The sequence below is a fragment of the Crocodylus porosus genome, unplaced genomic scaffold, assembly GCF_001723895.1.
Source record: "Crocodylus porosus isolate Cpor-Errol unplaced genomic scaffold, CroPor_comp1, whole genome shotgun sequence".
Lineage (NCBI taxonomy): Eukaryota > Metazoa > Chordata > Crocodylia > Crocodylidae > Crocodylus > Crocodylus porosus.
Window position 1 is genome coordinate 121,834,454 of NW_017728931.1, and position 24,625 is coordinate 121,859,078.

The 24,625-nt window shown below is 40.5% G+C and overlaps 1 protein-coding gene across 5 annotated transcripts in view; it reads left to right on the forward strand.

Annotated features, from left to right (window-relative positions):
- Positions 1-964: 964 nt before the first annotated feature.
- SRPK2 (SRSF protein kinase 2) overlaps positions 965-24,625 on the forward strand; it is a 269,647-nt gene continuing 245,986 nt past the window's right edge. For 2 of the 5 annotated variants that reach the window (XM_019543576.1, XM_019543583.1), the window contains exons 1-2: positions 965-1,082; positions 1,161-1,242. In XM_019543576.1, the coding sequence (XP_019399121.1) occupies positions 1,067-1,082; positions 1,161-1,242 (98 nt within the window). In that variant the 5' untranslated portion in view covers positions 965-1,066. Of the gene's footprint in view, positions 1,083-1,160; positions 1,243-24,625 lie in introns of those variants that run through there. The other 3 variants (XM_019543582.1, XM_019543580.1, XM_019543578.1) reach the window with 2 other exon arrangements.

Here is a 24,625-nt window from a genome sequence, read left to right on the forward strand (position 1 = left end):
ATGGTGAAAAACAGGATGTAAAGGCACTTGGCTCTCATATCAACAGAGGACTGGAACACCGGACTCTCCTCTATAAAACCGAACAAATGGCCACCCTAACCAAGGCTCACTTGTAAAGATTGGCCAGTAGCCCTCACTTCCCAACCCCCTGCCCCCAGTGTGTGGGCATGTGGGGCAGGGAGGGCAAATGCACAGGGGTCCCAGGCAGCCCCTTGCAGGTGAGAACTGTGCCAGCCTAGGAGGGAAAACCCACAAGTTTTCCCCCCCCCCCCCCCAGACATGAGGGCTGGAAGGGACTTCACAAGATCATATGATCCTGAGGGAGGGGCTGGACTCAAAGATCCCAGCAAGATAAACATCCAAATGTCTCTTGAAGGCGTCCAAAGTAGGTGCTTGAACCACCTCTGTTGGCAGGCTAGCCCAGATGTTGGGGGCTCGGACAGCAAAGAAATTCTTCCTTATGTCTGGCCTGAAACAGTCATGGAGGAGTCTGTGACCATTCAATCTTGTCACCCCTTGGGATGCTCTGGTGAACAGATGTCCCCCCCAGATCCCAGTGAGCACCCCGATAAACTTTTCCTCCTTTTAAAAGAGAATCGACTTTTACAGTGTGTAGATCCGTTTCCAAAAAGCTAGTAGCCCCCTTTCCTTATTTTGGGCCAGGGGTTGAGAAACGCTACTGCAGGGTGAGCTCCCCGATCCGAGCAGAAACAGCGGGGGCACCAGTGCAAAGCGTTCGTCCCGCCCGGGGCCGGGGGAAGGTGCCGGCTGGAGGCTCCCGGGGCTTGGCCTCGTGCCTGTCCCGGGGACACTGCGCCAGGCCCTGCGCTCCCACTCGCCGGGTCTCGGCACTGCGAGCCGGGGCCGCGCTCACAGGCCGGGGGCAGGAGGCGCCAGCGCAGCCCCCGCCCCGCCCCGGTGCCGGTGGCCGCGCCTGCGCAACGCTCGCGGGGCTGCTGTCCGTGGCCGGCGCTCCCACTCCTGCGCCTCCGCCTGCTGCTCCGGCTCCGGCTCCGCTCGTGCGGCAGGCGAGGGGCGGTCGGGCCGGGCCCAGCGGCGCAGAGCGATGAGCTCCCGCAAAGGTACCGTGGGGCTGGGCTGGGCGTGGGGCCGGGGCCGCTCCCCCCCCCCCCCGCGCTAACCCGCCCGTGTCTCCCCAGTGCTGGCGCTCCAGGCCCGGAGGCGGCGGCCCAAGCAGCCCGCGGCGGCGCGGAGGGACAAGCAGCCGGCGCAGCATAAGAAGTGAGTCCGGGACCCGCGGGGTGGCCCGCCGCGCTCGGGCGCCGGGGGTCGCTCCGGCCCGGGAAAGTTTCCTTGAGGAGCGGGGCCCGCGCCCCAGGCTCCTCCCCCAGCGCCATCGGTGCTCGGGGGCCCCTCGCACTATGGCAGGGGAAGGGGTGACAAGTGCCCAGCGCCCCTCAGGCGAGTGCTGGCTCTTTGCCCCGCAGAGTTGGTACTTCCAGAGCCGTTGCCTCAGGAAACGGCAGCAGCAAGGTGGCCTGGGTGCTGTAGGTGACAGAGCCCCCCCCCCCTTTTTTTTTACCTGTCAGCTCCTGGGTCCCGTCTGCTTTCTCTCTTCCTTGTCTGTCTGACTCTCCTGAACGCTCAGTTCTTTGCGGGAGTGTGAGAGAGGCATCCTTTTTTTTGAATGATATAAGGAATGGTCTGTGGCCAAAATTTAATTGACATTGGTATTCAATTGGATTAGAAAGAAAATCAGTCTTTTAAAAACAAAACAAAGGTTTATGTTCCCTTGCCTTGTTTTGAAGCCAGATGCTGCTGTCTTGGGCTGCTCTTGAGGGACAAAGAGAAGCATGAGAGGAACAGAACAAAATCATGAGATGTCAGGGTTGCTTTTAGCTTTTAATCTTCTGGGGTTGGTATTTGGAGTAGGCACTTGCGTGTTCTGACTCTAATGTTATCACTTGAACTTTATTTCTGCCGGGGGACTATCCTTCAGTCACGCAGGAAGGGTCGGCACAGCAACCAACATCCATTGCTTCAGTTAAGTCACCTTCAAGGGAATTGCATGATTGCCTGGTAGAGTTTGTTGCATTGTAACTTATTGGCAGACTGGTTGCATTGCTTATTAAGGTAGTTGCACAAACTGTACAAAGCAAGAACTTTTTTACCTCCACTTTTTTTTTTGTTTAGTTTAGTTTTCATCATCTTGATAGCTAATGTAAGGGTGTGAAGGGTGCTTAGTGCTTGCCATATGTAGACCTCTTCAGTTGATAATGAGAGCTGGTAGAATAGAACTAAGATTTTTGTGGTGTGGAGAAACAGAAGGTAAGTAAGTGATTGTTGTAAAGAGGGACCCATGTTATGACATGTAGGATTTCACAGACTTCATCTTGATTCAAAGGTTGGTGGTCACGCCTCAGTTGCATCCAGTTGCAGAGATGGCTGGAAAAGCGTTATGTAGTGCTACTATTGGCAAGTTATGCCAAATATTTGGTTCTGAGAATAATGCATGGATTTACCATGCAGTGTATACAAGTAGCTTTTTATGAGTCCTAGTCTGTTGGGCAAAAGATTAATCAAAGCTGTTAGGACAATTGCACACAGACGTTGTACCACTTAAACTTAAACTGCAAGTCTACCCTTTGAAAAGTGGTCTGTGAAATGAACAGATCTCTGCACACAGGCTGTGTTCAGAGATATACTTGCTTTGTAGTAAACATGCTGGTTTGTTATTCTTTCCTTGGTATTCCAGAGCACAGCCCTGGAAAAAGTAGCTGACTCACTTTTTTTTTGGCTTTTGTCTACATGCAGACTTGAACTTTAGAGTTAATGCAGAAGCCAGGAAGAAAACAGATTTCCCCCCCCCCCCCAATCAAATTTGCTTGCAGATGTGGTTGTTGTTGTTGTTGTTACTTGCTGTTTTGTTTGTTTTTCTTGGTTTTTATTTTTTTTGCAGCATGTAACATTGGAGCTCAACTTCTTGAGGTGTTTGTATAATACTACAATGTAAGTGAAGGCCTATTCATGCTGTTGTTTCCGTGCAGTGGTGAGGAATACAATTGCCAGGGAAAATAAAGTACCTATATTTCCCTACTGTCCATGGGTGGAAATGATACGGCTGTTCTTGTGACAAAAAATATCCAGACAGTTAATATATTCTTGGACTTATCTATATTGTATAACTTGATTTTATGTCTACACATGCCTAGAAAATGGCATGTTGCTGCCATTTGTCAGTATTGTTGTTTTGTTATCCTACAGTGAGTGAGCCTGTCTGGGCCACCTAGTGTCATTTTTGTGTGTTTACTCGGAATATGGTGTTGACATGAGACACTGCGTCCTATGAGTAAAATTGTTAAATAGTTGTCTTCTGAGGTTGCGGTGCTTTGGATAAGCCTTCATCATTTTGTCTTCATTGCCAGCCTGCAAGACCATACAGTTCTGTAATGTATTAAGCTCAAACATTTTAAAAACTTGGATATCTAAAATTAGCTAATCGGGGTAACTTCGTGCCCCTACTTTGAAAAATTAGGCTCCCCCGAATCAGTCTAAAAACTGATCTAGCCTGTGATTGATTTCCCTTCCTCTCCGCTTCCTCTTTCTTCTGTGGAGGAGAGGAATCGTCTTCATACTCCTAAGATTATATTTAACAGAAAGTAATTGTATTTCAGTCTTAATATATGTAATTGGTAGCTCCTGATATGTTTGAATATCTGAGACGCCTCTTCATCTAATGTTTATATTTTTAATGTTGATGCCAGAAGGTTTTGTGGAATTCATTCAATGTACAGTAAATGTTATACTGTAAAGAAACAAATATAACTTTTGTAGTGTTGGTTCCTCTGTTAACTGAAACTAGCAAAAATCTCATGCTGGGAAAGCATCTGGGGTTGTAACCATTTACTTTGAAACAGAAAGAGCTTCCAGAACTTCTAATATTCCATATAGGACTATGGTCAGGTTGGCATGCTGAAAGTAAGAACCAGACTTGGGCAGCAAGCCATCAAGGAATTGAGATAAATGGAATTGGAATTTCTTGACATCTGGTACTGTGTTGGGTTGAGAGAATCTGCTCATCAGGTATTGAATAGTTAGAGGTGTTGTGCAAAATCTTAAATCTGAACTGTTATATACGTATTAAACTGTACACCATCTTTAGGACTGTTGCTTATGAAAACTACAGTTGGGTTCAACATGGGCTCACTAAAAAGGCTTAAAACATTATTAGTAAATATAAAAAATATAGCTATGTGCATGGCTTCATACAGTTGAAAGAGAATTGTACAAGCACCAGGAAATGCCCTTTTACATTCCAGATACCCTGATGAATTCATAACATCAGCTGGGCTAGAGGGTAAGGGTAGGTACAGTTGTGTGTCACAGTGCATATCCTATGTTTTTATTTATTTATCTGTTTTTACTCTTTGTTTTCTAATGTAAATAAAATAATATAAGCCAGATGGCCAAAGATTTTTGGAAGGGGATATCTCCCATCCAGCTCTCCTCCCATTCCCCACTAGCACTTTGTAGCAGTAAAAGTATCATGGGATGGGATATAGATAGCATGCACATGAAACCTAATAAAAGAAATCAGGAGGTTATTAACAGCACACTTCTTAACTCTTGGATGCAGAGGGATTTCAGGTGGTAAATATGCAGTTGATGGTTGGGGAAACAGCTGGCACACTAGAAGCAGCCCTGGCTTTCTGGCACTATGCAGCTGCTAGAGAGAGAGCCCCAACCCACTCACCCAATTGGGTTAGATCCATTCAGTTGGTGGCCTGGTTCCAGCCTGCAAGCAATATTTTGCCCACCCTGGCATAACCACATACAAATGCAGTGCAAGACAAAATGCAGGGACTGAGATCTGGAGGGGGACTGCTTCCTGACATAATAGTTTGGCGACTTAAATTTTATTTATGTTTTGTAATCCACAGTCTTGCTGTAATATTTTTGCAACAAATTTCAAAACTGAGTCATGTTATAGAGAGCATCCAGCATACAAAGAATGGATATTTATTACTAAGTTAGAGGCTTTTTTGTTTTGTTTGTTTGCTCCCATCTCTGTACTATCCGGTTAGACTAGTTCAGTGCCATTGTGCTGTTCCTCCTGAAGCTGCTGCTTCTCCATTAATTATATACTGGCTCCAGCCCATGAGTGATATTAATGATATACTTAATAATAAATAACATCCTTGCATTTATATTAGAACTTACTTTTATTTTTAAAATATCCTTAACTTTGTGAAAATGAACATCATCTTGGGTGCTGGTCTCCATTGTGCAACTGTGTTCACCTAACAATAGCTAGACCATACATCATGTAACAAACCTTATGCTTTCTTAGCTAATTCATCATACAGCAATAAGTAAGAAACATCAGTGCAATAGGAAAAAAAAAAGACATTTCTTTACTGAAGTGTGCTTTCCCTCCACTTCTCAGTTCTCATTGCTAAAATCGCAGTGGTGGCTTCTTGGTCATATAGGATACCTTGTCTTTTACTGGCCTCCTTACTCCATCTTTTGTGATGTCTGACCTTTATTACTTACTGTTTCTCTAAGGGTTGCTTGAAGGGGGCCAAGTTTTAGTTTGTGGTAGGGAAGATTAGATAGCCAAGTGGCGGAGCTAAACCACCAATATGCACTGCACTTCATTAAAAGGGTCACTCTCTACATTTATGTGCAAACCAGTCTGTTTCTCACCTTAAGAACCTAGTATTTTAGGCCATTAGGTCCTTGTTCTCTTCACTAACCCTAGGGGAAGAAATACATGTACATCATTCAGGACTTTTCCCTTATCTTCACAGCCACAAACTTAAACCATAGGCAGCCTTGTGAGACCCTTATTTTGTGACTGTTAATGTGAGAACAAGAGAACAGTGTAATTGAGAGGCAAATTGGTCTTTTGTGTACATAATTGTACACTTCAAAATTTGCTGTCAGAATGGGCCTTCTATTATTCATGAACACATGCGCGTGTGCACACATACCCTTCCTCCCTCTTCCCCACACTTGAGCTAATGCGACAGCTAGTTTTCTGTTGTAAATAAGCAGCAGACTTCTCTATCTTCCCAGTTATGCCTAATCTTGTGATGCTAGTCCTTTTCCACAAACAAGTTTGGGGTGTGCTTGCGCTCTCTGCCTACAGTTTTCATTCATACCTCAATTCCAGCTCTTTCCCAAAAGAGAAGTGTGTAGTATGGGTATATACAGGCTCTTGAACGCAGCTTTTATTCTTCATAATTATGCCCATACCAATTTTTCTGAAAAATATCACTTAAACTAAAATCAAATACAGTTCCCTGACTTATTCCGTCAGGTAAAAGATGGCTCTTACCACATGCCCCATCATTACGTGACCAAACAGATGGGTTCTAGGTATAAGTAAAGGCTGTACAAATGTAATAAGGGATGTTCCTTGTTCTGAAGAGCTTGTAAGAAAAAGATGAAGACAAATGGAATTCATTGTACAAATAAAGTGGCTGTGGGATACAGGCTACTGTGGCAATATGCCAGGAAAGACTGCCGCATAGTCTTAAAAATAATTGGTTGAAGGCTTTCTGGAAAGTTAGTATTTAATAAATCTGGGGAAGCTCCAGAGACCTGGAAGTTCACATCATCTGAATATTTTAAAAGTACAAATGGCTTGATCATGGATTAATAGGTTGGTTATCCTGATTGTTGAGTCTGTGGAAGAAGGGGACAGCTGATATGGGACTGTCATTAAGGATAGAAACATGATTAATGTCAGTCAACATGGTGTCATAGAAATTAGCTCTGCGATTCACTCGCTTGCTTGCTACATATCCTTCATAATATTCCCCCCACCCCAAGAATATGATTGGTTATAACACTTACGTTGAATCCTACAGGACTTGTGAAGTCAAATGAACTGTTAAGAAGATCTTATAATGCATATATCCAATGTGAAGAGAGATTAGGAAAAAAGAAATATTAATTTTCATTTTTTACCAGTGTACTTCTCATTATAATTTTGTCTGGCTCTTTCTTTTTTGCAGTAAAGGTATGCCCATTTCTGGAACCTTGCTTTCTAGGATACTTTAAATAATCATATGACTTTTTTTAATTCTATCCAGTCATAGTCCATATACTGACTCTTTTTTAACTTTTTAAAATTAAATGTTTAATATACAGTTGGCTTGAGCTTCTGCTTACTCAAAAGTGTTAACTGTTACCAGTTCTCTATTTACTCGCTTACTACTTCACTCCTCTTTGAACTTTTTTTTTTTTCCTTATCAGTCTATTCAACAGTCATTCCACTATATAAATAAATAAATAAAATAAAAAGGAATGACTTTTTTAATATTGTTAGCTCTGTGCAGGGAGCAACTGTTCTTGCATTATCCTAAATTTTACAGAGCCTCTCTAGTCCATGGGAATTAGATTGTGCCTGAGGATTTCCACTGATAGATGCGCTAGATAAGCGGAAACGATTTAAAATATTGTGATATATTACTACATTACAATAATCTTTGTACTATTGAAACACTGGATAAATACAGAGGAAGCAGTATGCCAGTTTTCTGTCTAGCGGTGTGATTGTTTAGATGAAATGCAAATGAAGTTGACTGGGGAAAAAATTATCTTTAAAGTGCAGTTATTTAAAAAGAATACTTTAGCAACTTGTTTCCACGCTGTGTTTGCAAAATATTGATGCATTTAGCTAAGGGCTGGCCTTAATTTTTAGTTGGGGTCAGGGTCAGCTTAAGGAAACAACATGGTAACAAATATACTCCTATATGTTTTGTTCAGAAAACAGATTAGCAGGCTTTTGATTTAATATTGAAACTCTGGTTAAAAAACAATGTGTTTTGTCTAAGGTGTCATGCTTAGTGTTGCTTCTGAGATGCTTATTGAAAGCATCAGTAAAATAAGGGGGGGGGAATCTACAACTCTTGAGAAATGAAATTGTTCGTTGACAATGTAGTTTCACAAGTTTTTTCTCACTTTTAAAATCCATGTATAAAGACACTAACTTAAAAATATGAGAGACAGTCTTTGTCCTCAGGGATAGGAAAATAGCATTGACCTTTTTAATGGAGTTGTTCCCTATTTCTACCATTTTAGAAAACCTAGCAAACAATAAACAAACCATACATTGATAATAGCCCAAGGCTGCTGAAGTCCTTGTATTTTTAAGTCTTTCTGTGGTACTTGTTTTGGGTGGTATAGGTCAGAATTTATACACACACATTTTTGTAGGCTAATTTCTAATGCTGGAATCACAAAGTTCTTGAAAGTTTTTTGGAAAGTAGAAAACACAATAATCCTTAATAAAATGCACACGGTTACAGTACAATCTGGTCATTGCTTAGAAGTGACATTTTTCTTTGTGCTATACTTCTTTGTGTTTTTTATTTTGGATGACTTTTTTTTTTCTTTTTTCTCTCTTTCTCTTCATGCTCTTCTATGACTATTTGTATGTGTATTATTCTTTTCTTGCTTTTCTGGTTTGGTTCTTTTTCCTTTTACTCACGAAGGTGGCATTCATAGAGCTGCCACTGGTGGTGTCTTGGGCTGGGTGATATTTTTGAGGTTTGCATATAACAGAATCATAGAAGAAATCCTGCCGGCATGTTTCTTTGTGCTTGAGGTTTGTTTTTTTTTTTTGTGGCAGGCTACCTCAAAGCTTGCCACAAAAGCTAGGAAGACATTTACAAGCGTGTTCATAGAGCAAATCCTGCGTGGTGGTGTTTTTTTTCTTTCCCCTCAATGTATGGTAGCTCTCTCCCCTCTCTAAACTATTCAAGCAAGGCGTTCCTTAATTATATAACAATTTCTATGCATATGTATATAGGAGAAGAATTTAATTCTTAATTATGATTTCTTGACTTTTTTTTTTTTTTTTTAAACATCTCGATCTAATCGGTGATACAGCATTGGTTTTAGAGTTAGTCCTGTTAATCTGAAGTCAGGCAGAAAGCAGGGCATGGTAGCACGTTTTAGGCTGTTTTATAGATGTTACATTTTTTACATTTAATCCGGACTACAGCTGTAACCATATACATGTGGAAGCTTGTGGTCCAAATTTAAACAGGCTATCAGGCATGAAGTAACACCTTTACAAAGTCAAATGTTCCAGCACCACTTCACCCTGCTAAGTGTTGGGTAACTTCAGCTTCTGGGACAGCACTTCAGATAACTGCCACAATGTAGCAGTGCTTACACGGGTTTATTATCGCCTCCTAATTACTTCCACCTTATGTTAAGGTGCTGTCAAGTATATAGACTATGCATAGCCAGTGCTCCCTGCTGTGATGGTGGATGAGCATCTATTAATCATTATTTTGAATTGAAATTTGATTCAAACTGCATGATGCAAATCAGTTAGCACAGTTTAAAAATGCTGAGCACATCTACAAATGGCCTTAGAGACTGATTCAGAGAGGTATAAGTTTTCGTAGGCAACAGCCTACTTTGTTAGGTGCTATGAATGGGCCATTGTAGCATCTGACAGGCTGTCACCTACAAAAGCTTATTTTCTGAACCAGTTAGTCTCTAAGGTGCCCGCCCTGCCCTGCCTTCAGGATAGGTCTTGTGTATCATTTGTTAAAGAAGTAAATATTAGGAGGCATCTAGAGGAGACTAAATAGAAGCCTCCAGGCTTCTCTGAGCAGAGGGGCAATATAGGTGCAATGTAACAATTTCCAGAATAATTGTTTTCTTGAGAATTGAGTTGGAGGGATGGATGGGGTATTACATTTTAAAATAATTACTATTGACATTCTTTTTTTTTTCTTTTGGGCAAGGTTGCTTTGAATCGTCTGTTGTGCCTTTTGGTGTAATGTACATTAAAGGCTGACCTAACCAGGCTAAAATGCTTGCTTTTTTAGAGCAGCATTCACTAGGTAACACAATGTAACTTATTTTCAAGAAATAGATGCAAATCTTAACGTTTTCTTCTCCTTTTCCCTCTTGCACATACTGCACTTTTTTTCAGAACTTGAAATAATACAATCTTTCTTTATCTGAAGCTCGTGCCTTTGAGAAATTCAGATGGATTTAAAAAAATCCATTTTAAAGTATCTGTTTTTAAAATGTTGTTGATATGATAAATGTTTTCTTTAAAGATGGTTAAAATAACATATGAATACCATACATGAGATGTTAAGAACTAAACTTACTTAAATGTTTTAAGAAGTTAGAGTAAGAGAAGTACGTAGAATCCATAAGTCTCTACCAAAACCGGAAATTAAAGGGGAGGGAGGGAGAGAGAGAATTTTTTTTATTATTTTATTTCTTTTTGTATAAAGAATTGTGGGGGGGGGAGGGAATCTAACTTCTGAACTCAACAGACATGCACTATATTAGTCATGGTCCAGAGCTAAAATGGATGAAAATTTAAAATATTAAGAAATAGAATTACTTAAGCAAATGTATTGTTGGTTCTTGGTGTAAAAAAGATGTACCAAATATAATGTAAAGGCTTTAGTTGTAAATATGCACACTTTAATGGCAATATCAACCAACTATAATTCATGTTTTGTTAGAAAATCACTGACACACAAGTGGAAGAATTGATTAAAATCAGTTATTTAATCTGAGGCTTTCTAATCAGTGACTGAAAACTATTACAAATCAGTTTAAGCTGATCAGATTAAATCTTCAGCTCAATTCTTAATTATCATTCATGTCATGAGTCCTTATCTCCTGTTCTGCTTTGCTATTTCATTTCAGAACTTGTACACTGTTTTACAAAGAACATGATACAAGAAATCATGTCATGTTTCTTGATGTTCTAGTATCAAGAAATAAAATACCATATTTACTTATGGTAATAAATTATAAGACAATGTAGGGGAAGCGGGAGAAAGAAAGAAGAAAAAAGCAAGCATTGTCTTATGATCATCACATACAATTTGCCTGAAACCAAAAAATGCATATGGCTAGCTGGCGGCGGATTCACAAGCTCCCCTCAGTGTTCAGGATCACTCCAAGTTGCTTTGGCGCACGCTGGCTAGAAATCAACAACTTGAAATAGTGCGGTGCCTGCTGAGTTGTCTCCACAATGTACGTGGTTTCAGGCCAGCATGTGCTGAGTTTCTCAAAGCAGTTGCCTCAGTGCCAGGTGCTAGTGTGAGATGGGTACCAGTCTTTGTTTTTTTGTTTGGTTTTTTTTTTTTTTTTCCTTTTGTGGAATCTAAATTATGAGAAGAGAGAGTCTTGCATTCAGGTTAGTCTTAGATCAAGTAAATATGACAGCTTAGCACCCTCACCAATTGCCACTCCAGTCTTCTTCCTGTCTCACCTGCTGCTCTCTTTGTTTCCTACTCTGTGCTCCCTGCTTTAATTTCCTGAACTGCTTTCCACCATATCTGCTTCTGTGCTGCTTCCTCTCCCTGGTCTGTCCTCTGCCCCACAAAGGCTGCTTGTGGCACTTCTGCTGCAGGTTGGCCACCCTCTGACCTACAAGATGGGGCATAAGTATTTAGCTTTCTGTACAGCTGGTTCCTCTAGTTATCCATCATATTTAAAACTGAAGGGGCTGGAGGGGGGAAGGAAAGCCTGAACTTAAACCCCTGTTCAGCCCTTCCCCTATTATAGTTGCTTGTTAAAGTCTTTTGCTTAACTTCTTGTTGAATATGATCAGCACCAATACTTTTGCTTAAAGACATTAAACAGAATAAAAGGCCAATATTATTTAATGTTAACTAATATTATTCTGTTTTTGGTTACTTTTTCTAAGTGGGGGGGGAAGTTTGTGGGCTATTTAAATGCTAACATTAAGTGGGATTGATATTTTTTTCTTTTGGATCAGAGGAGAAGAGAAGCATTGAGAAAATTAAATAAAAAGAATATATGAGTGAAGTATGTTGTATATCAGATAATTACTCAGTTAAGTAAACTGCGCAACATGACACTGGTCCCAATTATTTGCATATTGCTTATGTTATAACAGATAAAGGTTGTCCACATATTAGTTATATGCATACATTGCCCAAGTACATAGGAACTCTTTGGCCACACTGTCTACTTTATACCATGATTGTATGCTATGTAGTTGCATAGTTGGTGATATCAACTAGCAGCTATCAGTTTCAAAGCTTATAATAGTAGTCCTTAACTGACTAGGTCCTGTCAATTTGTCTCTTTTTAGTATAGTGGTTATTACAATTGCTTCACACCCAAAAAAGTCCTGGGTTCATAACCGGACAGACCCAGCCCTCTCAATATCAAGATTGGCATTAGAAGCATAAATTGTACTAAGAGTATGGATACATGTATATTTTAGAGCTGCTGCCCTTTTGAAATGGTTCCAACTGCTAGCTGCAGACCAGTGAAAGGTGGCCTCTGTCAGGCATGCCACAAATTAGCCCCGTACCTTCTAAGTGCCACTTGAATCCCTTTTCTCTACCCAATCTGCTGCTCAGATGGGTGGATCTAGGATTTTGAAAAGGGAGGTGCAGATCATGTGGTGCATCATCACATATACAAACTTGGAGAATGTATTTTTCTCCAGATAAAAAGAAACTAGAAGCTTTACTCGCATGATACAGGCTTGGGGCTATATTATTCAGCTTGATCAAAGCAAAAACTAATGTCACTTCATTAGAAAGTACACTGATTTGCTATATCATGTTATGCATTAGAAATGCAACACACTAGGCAAAAGCACTGTGCTACCTGTCCCCTCCCCAGTCTGCTGGGGGGCACATAGGCTGCCTGTGCCACTTGGTGCATCAATGCACCAGGTTGGCACTGTGGTGTAGATACAAGTGTTTAAAACGTGCCATCTTTAACTTTGGATAATGCAATTGATGTAGTTTTACTACTTTTCTATCATTCCAAGCTTCTGATCTTTCTTTCTGTTTCACAACCCTGAAAACATGTTAATTTTTAAAAATAATGATGGATCTACCCTTGGAGACCAGTCTTCAGGAGCAGATAGGGTTTGAGCTTTAGTTGAACAGAAAAGGGAGGATGAGTAAGCTGAAGGTTAAGCTCTGTCTTTGCTCTATGCAGCCATAACTCCTGGAAAAGTCTTGTGTTTTTGTTTTTTTTTTTTCCCCTTCATTCTGCCTTTTAAAAACAAGTACATGTATTCTGGGGTGTGTTGTATGCAAGAAAATACTGTACTTGTGTTAGTATGAGCATCTTAATTTCCTCTTTCCATTAGAATTCTTAGTATGCAAAATTCACAGTATGCAAAATCTAGGATGGTGTGGTTGATTTATAAATAATTTATTAAATGAAATGTTCTCAAAGTAGTTTTAACTTGAACAACTTACACTTCTATAACAGCTTTATATGACATCTGAAACAACCCCATTTTCTAGCTTGTTTTATTAGCATCATAGCAATAAAGATTAAACCACACCCTTTGTAGGTTTTTCTTCCGCTGTTGGCTTCACTGTCACCTTTACCCTGTATTAGTTTCAGCCTACTAGGCATGCACGCACTTCAGTTTGGCTTCACTCCACCAGGTCCTACCCCTCTTGCCCCAGCTTCAGTCCTTGGCTTTCAACCTACTACCCACTCTCACCCTAACTTGGCTTGGCATCCTTGGCCTTAGACCACTTGGTCCTATCCCTACCTCACCTGCAGTTCCTCATGTACAGCCTACTGGGTACCCTCATCCCAACTTGACTTTGGCCCCTCAGCCTCAGCCCCCCAGGCTCTAAGCTCATATCTCCTAACAGTGGACTCACGGGTGGATCTAGGATTTTGAAAAAGGGGAAGGGGTGCAGATTGTGTGATACATCATCACATAACGCAACATACATTAGTAAAGCATCTAGTTACATTTTTCTCTAGTTAAAGGGAATTATAAAGCAATATTAATATATTAGGGAGTTAACACTTATGTAGTTCTGTTAAAAAATCAAAACAAAAACAAATAACTATTGCAGTGTACACTAACTAGCTAGATTAAATATGAAGTTAAACACAAAAACAAAAAATACCCTGCTAGGCAAAATATATTTGAAATAGTCAAGAGAGTGTCATTAGTAGTCTTTATTGTTAAATATCTGTCTCTTATTCAGATTCATAAAATGAAATACAACTTTCTTAAGCATCTTGACAACAAAGCATAGTCAGTCATTCCTACACCTGAGTTAACATTACTACACCCAAATTAAGGTTTTTAGCTACAGCTAAAAACAGTCTTTGGGACTATGAAATGGAAGAGAGACCTTGACAGTAATGGCTAATACACAGCAAACCTGAAGAAGGTGATGAGCCATGAAGTCCATTGACTGTCAGCAGTGTCTGAGTGGGAATGCTGCTATTCCTCCTAGGCTATGTGTTTTAAAGTTTGGAAATTAGAGGAGGGGGTGCAAGTGCATCCCTCTAGTCTGGATCTACCCTTTACTGGACTTCTAGGTCCTCTTTTTAGCACTGCTGGGCCTTTGGTTCACAGCTCCAAACTGGAGTGCCTCACTAGCACCCCACTGTGGCCTCCTTTTCCCCTTAAGCTACTCCTGAATCTTGCAGCCATTTCCTGAATCAAAGCTACACACAAATGGTTAACCCAAATATCTGGCCCATCTAGGTATGGCCAGCACAAAGAGAATCCTCCCCCATTCCTACCTGTTGGCTCTACCAGCTTCCTGCATTACCTGATTTCTCTGTAAACTGTTAAGTCGCCCACCTTCTTTGCTGCCTGTTTCTGACCCCAGACAGATGTCCCTTTCCTCTCCTTAAGTAAAGGTTGGGACTAGTCTTCTGTGTGAGAATCTAAGTGGTTTAAAAATATTAATAAATCAAACCTCTCAACTAATTTGTGAGATAAGGTAAGTATTATCTGCTTTTTATCACTTAAGAAATTGATGCACATGAAGAATAGCTAGGATTTGTACACAGACTTCCCAGTGCCATGTTTTAAGTAAAACAAGTTTTTCAGTGTGCAATTTTACAGCTTTGTCTTAGTCGCATTCTGATCTCATAAGATTAAAAATGCTGCTAAAATACTGTGGAGTATTTAAAGGGACAGAATCAACTTTAAAATCAAGTTTCTTTGTGAAAACAATATGTTTGCTGATTTCATATATTGACACCTAATATGACAAGCAGTTGGCAAAATGTTGTTCTTTTTTTTTCCAGTTTGTGTATGCATTTGACAGCATGTGTGTAATAACTTTCATTTGCTCACTCTTCTTGATGTGAAGGGAGAAAAAAAAAGCAGTAGTGAGGAAGAAAAGCCTTAAAAAGATTCTTTCTGGAAAAAAAAAAAAATTACTTGTCTTTTTTAATTTTTTTTAAGCAACTCCAATTTCTAATTTTTTAACTATTAATTGATGGTATACCTGTAAATCCAAACACATGCTTTGGATTAGGATTAAAACATTTGGAGCTATTACAGTCTGTCATGTTTGTAACTTTTATATATTTTAAAAAAAAGCCCCCAAAACAGCTGAAATGATTAGCCTTCAAGCAATCTGATGGTTTCTCCTTACCTGTGGGGGGGGGGGGAGTACAAAGTAGCTGCTTGATGTGTTGCTTTCTTCAGTTTTTTGTTTTGTGTTTTTGTAGATACAGTTACCTGTTTGGCCAGATGGCTAATGTAATGAATCCTTTCATGCCTTCTGAGTCTGTTAACTTCTGTGCATCTTTTCTGCATGGATAATTTATGTTGTACTTCATTATTCTTGCTTAAATGATGCCATTGGGTATTCATTAACAAAATGACATCATAGGATATTTTGTTTAGTTTTGGTTAGAACTTTTCCTGTACATGAGGGGTGTCAAAATTATCGTGCCCCATAGGTTGGATGAGTGGCACAGGCTGGTCCAGGGCCTGGATCAGGCTTGCAGACTGGCCCTGGCCACTGTGGTTTGGACTGGCTCTGTGCCACATGAGCACATGGCAGACGGGACTTCACAAGCTGTGTGCAGCACACCCACTGGACACAACCTTGAGTGCTGTGTGCAGTGTGTGTGTCAGACAAGTCCCACATGTGGTTTGGCCCCAGCCTGCCTGGTTCTCGCCACCTGCAGCATGTGGATGCAGTCTCAGACCCATATGCAGTACTGTTGGGCAGATGATAGAACTCTGCAGGCTGCATCTTTGGGACCTCTGCTCTGCATATTTCAACCTATGCTTGAAACGGCAGTCACTAAGAACTTGTATAGCAACATGGGCATTGTCATTCCAGATCACAGGAAAGCTGGGCTGGAAGGGGCTTCACAACATCTAGTCCAGCTCCCTGTTCAAGGCTGGAGCATCCCTGACTTAAACCATCCCAACCAAATGTCTTTTCATCTTGTGGAATTTCTCAGGATGGGGATTCCACAGTTTTGCCAAGTAACTTGTTCCAATACTTGACTACTCATGGGCTAAGTACACAGTCAGAGACCAAATCAATTCAGTCTTCACAAGTTAGTCTAAGATGCATAGATTATGCTGATGCTGATAAGCAAGCGAATAGACATTCACTTTTGATTCTGGAAATGCAGCCACAGGCCTAGAGTGTGTAGGTCAGAAGCTGGGTGTGATAAAGCATGTCTCTGTTCAGCTGGAGCAAACAGTTTGGGCCACGGCTAGCTTGCCCACCCTGCTGGGGGTGGAGGGTTGCAGGGTATGTGCCAAGCATCCTAGGATGCTGGGGGACTGAGAGTTAACTTGAATCTGGAGGGGATCTGGGACAGAAGTTCAATTAACTAATTTAACCTGAATCCATTAAGTCTGATACTGCATCCATCCAGTTTCTTAAACCAGTTTCAGCTATTTTGAAAGTGGTTTATGTGCACTGAACTTTTGTTCCAGATTTAAATCAGTTTCTGATTGCTTATACTACTTTGCGTAATTTCTGTTCAAAGCCACATAGTCAAAGCTCCTCATAATCTCCGATCTAAATTTCCTCTCCTGCATCTTCAGGCCATTGCTTCTGGTTTTATTCTCTACAGCCACAGAGGGGGGGGAAAAAAAAATCTCCATGTCTGTGTTTGCATCTATTTGATTACGGACCTTTTTTTTTTTTTTCCTCCAGTCTGTCCAGGTCACTTCTGGATCCTAGTCTTGTCCTTCATAGTGTCTGTAACTCTACTCAACTTAGGGTTGTCCACAAATTTGTTTAAGTGTGCATTCACTCCCATAAATCAAATAATTAATTAAGATGTTAAATGATATGAGATCCAGAATAGACACCTGAGCAGCCCCTCTTGATGTACCCTTCCAACTAGACACTTAGTTCTTGATGACTACTTATTGAGCATGATGATGAGCCTATGCTTCTGGGCTTGATTGCCATATGGGGCTGGGTTGTTGTCTTCCTCTGTCATTGGGTGTTGGCAGCAGCCAAGACTGGGGATTTTGACTGGGGTGTGTCACTGTTCCTGCTGGGACTTAAACTCAGGGGCTCCTGGCTAGAGGGTCTTGTCCCTTTTGTTCAGGGTCAGGCCAACTGACATTAGTCAAGAAGAAATTTTACCCCATGGTCAGATTGCTATGGATTATGGCTGCTTTTTGGCTTTCCTCTGTAGTGGGGGAGTGTGGCCCTCTACCAGGGATCACTTGAGCATGTAGTAACAACCTTTACAAAAGCAGGATGACTGCTGTAGTCCCCTGGTTTACCTGTGGCAGGTTAGGTTGTTAGGTCTTGTGTTGTGTCAGGGTTGACTGTAGTTTGGTTAGACAGTGGATTTGTATGGGATGATTTGGATTATTCTGCCTCAGGAAGGGGGTTGGACTAGATTATCTGTGGAGGTCCCTTCTAGTCCTGCTTCTCTCTGATTTCTGTAGTAAAGCATCCAACCAGTTATGCATCCACTTCTGTAGTATTTGAGTCTAGTCTATTTTCTTAGGTTAATGAGGATGTCGTAGGAGATAGTGTTAGACTTGCTGAAGTCAGTAAATAGTACATTGTCTGCTCTCTACCCATCCACAGAGCCTGTCACCTTTTTATTATAGGAGGAGACTAGGTTAGTCAGACATGACTTGCTCTTAATGAATCCATGCCAGCTGTTCTTGTACACCTTGTTTTCTTCTATGTGGTTCACAATAGATTGCTTGAGGACCTGTTCCAGGCATCAAGGTTAGTCTGACTAGTTGATAATTCCCTGGCTTCTCCTTTCTCCCTTTCTTAAAGGTGGGCACTGTATTTGCCTGTGTCCAGTTATTTAGGACCTCACCTGACCTCCATGAGCTCTGAAAGAGGATAGCTGATGGTTTTGAATTATCTCAGTCCACTCCTTTAGTACCCTAGGCTGCTTCCCATTTGGCCCTGCTGACTTGGAAGCATCTAGCTTCTCTGAGTTAATCCTTGACCTGTTCTTCTACTACTCTAGGCTGTTTGTCTCCTTCCCTATCTTTACTGCTGACTCTGCTAATTATTTGGTAACTGAGACTGAAGTAAAAAAAAAAAAACCTTCAGCCATCTCTGTATCATCTGTAACTGGATTGCATTTTGCATTCCGTAAGGGACCTGTGGCTGCTTTAGTAATATTTTTAGAATTCCTTGTTTATTGTTCTTTTTCCTTGTCAGATGCATGTCAGATCATGTCTTGATCTTCCTAACTTTCCCTGTGCATGCCTGTACAATACTCTTAAACTTTAGTACTATGACCAAGTTTCCACTTTTGTAAGATTTCTTGAGTTTCAATTAAGTGACTAGCTGCTTAGTTTCACCTCCCATTCTTCTGTTGCATTGGGATAACTTGCTTATATGCCCTTAAAAGCGTCTCCTCAAAGTGCAGCCTGCTCTTCTGGACTCCTTTCCCCCTCAGGCTTGCTTCCCAGGGGATCCTGCCCACCAGTTTAAAATCTACATTGCCGGTATCAGTGACATGTTGGTGTTTCTGACAATTTTGTGTCTGACAATCAGTGACCAGTACTAGATGCTGCAGAGAAAGATGCAAGCAGTGAAGAGTAACAGAATAATCAGGGCATAGTAATGTTCATCCTTAACCTGTGCTTGTATGGCCTCTGATATTATAGTGTCTGGGCATCTGCCTAATTTTTTAGAAATGGCAATAACCATAATAGTTTTCTTTCTCACTTAAAGTTTTTGTAGAAATAGACTATAGGTGATTTCCCCCTTCCTTGCTTGTGAGTAGTTGGATGTGGCATATGTAGCACACCCCGACTTTGGGTTTGGTTAGATGCACCTTTGAGACACCATGCCTGGGGTGTTCTCACACTTTCATGGGTATTCATCAGCTTCAAAAGCCCTCTCGCTTGTCTTCTGAGAACAGACTGAGATGCTCCGAAGGTCACCTCCTTGACCAATGGAGGCCAGTTCTGACTGTCTTGCCAGCTCTTGGAAGAGGGAGTTATGCCAGCTGGATGAATCACACCCTTGTCCCATCATGTTTAATAGAAGCTGCCTGTTTGCGTAGTAGAATGTTCTGAAATCACATTTATCAATGAAAACAATGAGCTATAAAGGATAATGAATAGATTTATTATAAAAACGAGCAATTGTGGGAAGTCAATAACCATATATTGAGATGCCAACAGAGTTATAAGAATAAACAATAGAAAACATCAGAATGATGACTTTACCTAATCCTTACATTCTAGCTCTAAGAATATAGCTTCTACTTCTTAGCTCAACAGATTAAAAAGCAGATGCTCCTTCTGACCTTCTTGCCAGGGCTTCAGGTTCAGCTAGCTGACAGAAGTTGCGGGAAGTCATTTCCTGTGTCCAGGAAAACTAAAGACAGACTTGCTTCCATGACGAAGCTTAAGTATAATTTCTTAACTTGCCGTTTACATGCATTATCCATTGAATTCTTGAGAGGCTCATGCTACTCGCATGACTTCCTGCCCCTAAAGGATGCATCTGTCTATTAGACCAGAACTCTGTCCTGTCCCAGTTATGATCTGGAGAGTATTTGCATCCTTTAAGACATACAGATTACTGATCCAATAGCCTATCACTGATCCCATAATTCTCTCACTTACTGCTCCAGCAGTGAGTAATGTCCATTCCTGAACAGTCAGGTCATTCCAGTTGCATGTCTCTCCTTGTAAATGTTGTCATTTTCTGGAAAAGCCTGACTCATGGTGCCTCAGCTCAAGACCACAAAGGTCATTAAACATACCCATGTCGGATGCTAATTCTCAGTGGTTACTTCTTTCAGCCATATAGGCTGTGAATCCCAGGCACAACACCTGATTGTTTAATGAGTAACACCTAAAAATCTTTAGCATGTTATACAATCCTGATCCTACTGTAAGAAATGCTTTGATATCAAATACCACAGTGCATACAAACCTAAAGATAAGGCAAAATAGAGCTTGACATTGTCTATATGAAGAGATCACACGCACCATATTGGCAAAAGAATTCAAGAAAATACTGTATGAATGACATTCCACAAACACCTCAAAATATTGTGAGCTCATGACATGTAAATCAGCTGAGAATCGGTCAGTTTGTATATGAGAAGTTCAGGTGATTAATTCCCATGTGCCATTACTTGACGTATGTTGACAATGATGTTTATTAGCTGTTGTGTTGCTCAGTCATCTAGTTTTATTAAGGCCCTCTGAAGTTCAGGACACTCTTCTCTGGTTATGGCTAACTTGTATAATTTTTGTCATCTGTAGGCTATGGCCTTTATTTACTAACTTTTTTTCCAGATGACTAAAATGGCATTTCTTGCTGAACCACAAACCTTTGGCTTATAAAGCACCACAAGGAGGCATCACCCATCCTTGCTGATGTAACTGTAGATCTTTCCTCGAGAGGCAATATTGCCACTGCCTAGTTGATGACAATATATGTAAAAATAGTACCAAGAGGATCAGTGCTCTTTTCTGTAACTAGAAAGGAAAAGAGATGTTAAAGGAACCAAGTTCTGAGTTAAAATGTAAACTTTCTTTAAAAACAACTGTTTGGATAGTGACCCTTAAATGAGTTCAGTGATGGTACCTGCAATGATAAAGAGTAAGAAGATGCATGATTTTCAAATACTGCTGTAATTTAGCTTTGTAAGCTCCTGTGTAGATCTAGAATCGTTGAAGATTGATGCTGGAGGTCTTCATGATGGCTTGTGGGTTAACTTTTTATTTAATTTGTAAAGCAGCTAGGTGGTACTTAAGAGAATGAACAGTAATTTAAAAAAAAAAAAGAAAGGTATCCTTTTTTAAAATCTGTCTTGGTAAATAAAGGATGACAGGTTTTAATATAAAAGTGGATAAAGGTCTGTGTTACACATTGAATAAAAATCTTTTGCAAAAAGAGAAATGAAATTACTTGAATAGCATGTATACTCTAAAGCTTTAAGTACTCTTCTCAGAGAAATAAATAATGTTTATAAAATTAGTCAAGGAAGCTGCAGGAAACAACGCATGCCATTAACAGAATTGTCAGCTTTTCTATATAGTACTAGTTTTAACAAAAAATAGTGTGATCCAGAAATCTATGCATGTATCAGGGGAAAAGGGGTGGTGGTTTTTTTTTTGTTTTGTTTTGTTTTTTTTTAAACCTTACAACTAAAAATCAATAGCTTTGTAGGTAACAGCTTTTCAAGTATTTGGTATTACACAAAATGGACAAGTTAGTAGGAAATGTAATTCTCTAGTTCCACCCTTGCACTGCTATAACAATGACATTGTAATAAAGGTTAAGATAAACATATGAATGGTTAAGACATTAAAAATCTCAAAAATGGCAAAGTCTTATTTTGGAGCTATTTAACTGGTGCCTGGTGGGCTGCATGCAGCCCTTAAAGGGTTAGCATGTGACCTCTGGACTCCTGCCCAGCCTCTTACCATCCTCCCACAGTTGCTCCAGCCCCAGCAGCCAGGAGGGGGCTGGAGTGCCTAAGCTGCAGGTGGGCAGTGAATGTGGCTGGGAAAGTGGGAGTAAGTGCTGCACATACGTTTGGTGGGGGGGTGGCTGGGTCTCTGTGGTCCAGGGGGAGGGGAGAAGAGTGGGTGGTGTTGGGATGCTGGACTGCACTGTGTTTCTTGACCATGATAAGAAGCACAGTTTTTTGTTTTTGTTTTTGTTTTTGTTTTTTTTTAAATTGGAACTACTGGATCACACGTTGGTTGTGTGTTTTCCTTAAATTTGTTTCATTTTGTATTTGCATGTTTTTATTTCAGAAACGGCATATGAATATAATCAGTAAGCTGCCCGTTCTTTCCTGTCAGAATGAGATTTTTAATGGGTAGAATTTGGCTTGCTAATCACTACAAAAAAGGAAAGTGTATCAACAAAAAAGGGATAAGAAATGCCACCCAAGCTATGTAGTTGGCTATGTTACTGAGACCACATAGTAAGTCTCTGGGTTACCAAGAGATACCAAACATAGATTTAGCTTCAACAAAAGAACAAACAGAGTATTCAACAGAAGCAGTGCTCCATTGCTCTACTTGAGTGTTGATTTGGACCAGAATTAAAATGCCAACTTGCATGACATGCTCCAAAGGTAATTAAAAGCCCTGTAAATATTTTAAGAAAACTTTTTTTTCCAGTTTGTTTGCTCTTCAGCTATTCAACCAAAACTGCTAGTAGAACCATCTAACCATCTTTGCATTTGTTTCTCTGGAATTGGATAAAAACAAAACAAAACAAAATTGCTACACATTGGGCCCATTTACATGCAGTGACGATGCGTAGTGGGTGCACGTGCCCCCCCGCCCCCCCGGAGCACTGATACACCCCCTGACAGGCCACACTGCCTGCTTAGGCGACAGGCAGGGGGGGCAGGCGGGAGCACTGGTGTCACCCCTGTGAGCCAGGGAGTGGGAGCACCGCAGCCCCTTCCATTTGGTGTGATTGTCTGCAGGGGGATCCCCTCCCCTGGTCTCTGTCCGCTGGGGGGGCATGTAGCCCCCCTGACTAAGGTGGCACCGGTCGCCCATGCCTACATGAGATGCTTAATGTGTAGAAGACTAATTCTATTGGACATTAGTACGGTGGTCAAAAGCTGTACTAATGTGTTAAGGCACAGTAGATTTAGTCTAATGTTTGTTAACATTACTAAAAAAAGTGTTCATCTGTGCTAATGCACAGCAGCACTGGTTTTGGTGCATTAAGGTAGCAGCTGTCATTTATAGGTACTAAATTTTAATGCACTGTAATTATGACACAATGTATAGATGTGCCCATTCTGTTGTTTGTTTGATCCTTAGGACAGGGGTTTTGCAAATGGATTTGAGACCTATGCCACTTGGCTGACCAGAAATAGAACAAATACTTTATGATGATTTACTTTTGAGTGTAGGAATCAAATTTGTTATTGTTTAGACAATCTGGCAGAAAAAAAATTGTCGCATTTCCTATTTATGCGACATCTAGGATTATGCTAAGAAACCATTTTTAAAACGAAAGTGTAGTTTTTTTTTTTTTTTTTTGTCTCTAGACTAGTCGGATTGTAATGTGCTGAAAATAGTTCTGGAAAACTGTTAAATATGAGGTTTGTTTCTTTATTGTTTTTTCAAAATCATTTGGTGACATTTTTCTTGTTCTGCCTACAGGAAGGTTTGTTTGTTTGTTGATCTAGGTACTTCCTGGCTCTTCTGTTTGGCTTTTTTTTGCTGGTGGATAGAAAGGAATTCTTCTTATTTTGTTGAGAACAGAAGAAATATTATGGGGGGAAAAATGCCTTTAAATTGCTTCACCTATAGCTAGTGCAGTTGTATTGAGTTATTAAAATGCTTAATAATATTGAAGTAAACCACTAGGTGGCAATACCTCCAATTTTAAAAACATTCTAAAAGGAACTCTAAAATAAGCTATTGAATAAAACTGGACAATAATACAGTACATTCAGTAAATATAGAAACAAGCAGCCTTTTTTTCTGTTCAAGGAGATGTCCAAGAAGTGGCACAGGTGAAATTCAAAACTAGTTATATACACATGCTTTGGATGAACAACAAGCTTTGGCTTTATTCTGTAGAATAATGTTTGCACCTTAATTTGCATGTGTGAAAACATTCAGTGGGTTTTGACATCATTTTCTTTGGTGCTATTTGCATAAGCCTGCCAGGTAAGTAAGAGTTAAACAACATACAGCTAGGCTATGTACAGACATTCAAAAAGCTCAAGGCAGAATGGATCTGTTTTGTGTTTTATGGGGGGGGGGGAAGTGGTGTAGTTTAGATTGGTAGTGAACAGAACACACATTTTACTCTTTGAGGTGGGGAAGACTTAGACTGGATTCTGCCATTTTTAAATAAGTCTTTGTGCGCCAAACTTCTGTTATGGGTATAGACCAGTTTCTGATCACTTATACCAATAAAAGTATGTCTGTACCTGGGCCTAAAGTCTTTTAAAAAGAACACTCTCTCCCCTGCCCCAAAAACTTTTTTTTAAATAAATGGGGAAAAGTCAATCCATTAATGAAAGTATAAGCAATTTAAAACCACCTGATTACAAAAACAAACAAGGCAAAATTAATAGATATTTAAATATGTTTATATACGGCATCCGTAGGCATTTAATAACTTGTCTTGTCCCATAACTGCTTATTAGTAGAATAGCTTGCATTTTTCTTGTTTTGTCCGGTCACAGGAATGGAGATACACACAGAATAGGATAAATTATAAGCAGGCTTTTTATTAAAATGGCTTTTCAGATGCATACTTTGCTTTTAGCAGCTCGACTCAAAGCATGCATGCACATGGCTGTGTACGCAACGGTAGCAGCATTACCTGGCTTGGGTGTTCCCAGGCATGTCTTATTTACCTGTGCTTGGAAGCATGCTCTAAATGTAAATATGCTGGTGAGACTGCTGTGGGGT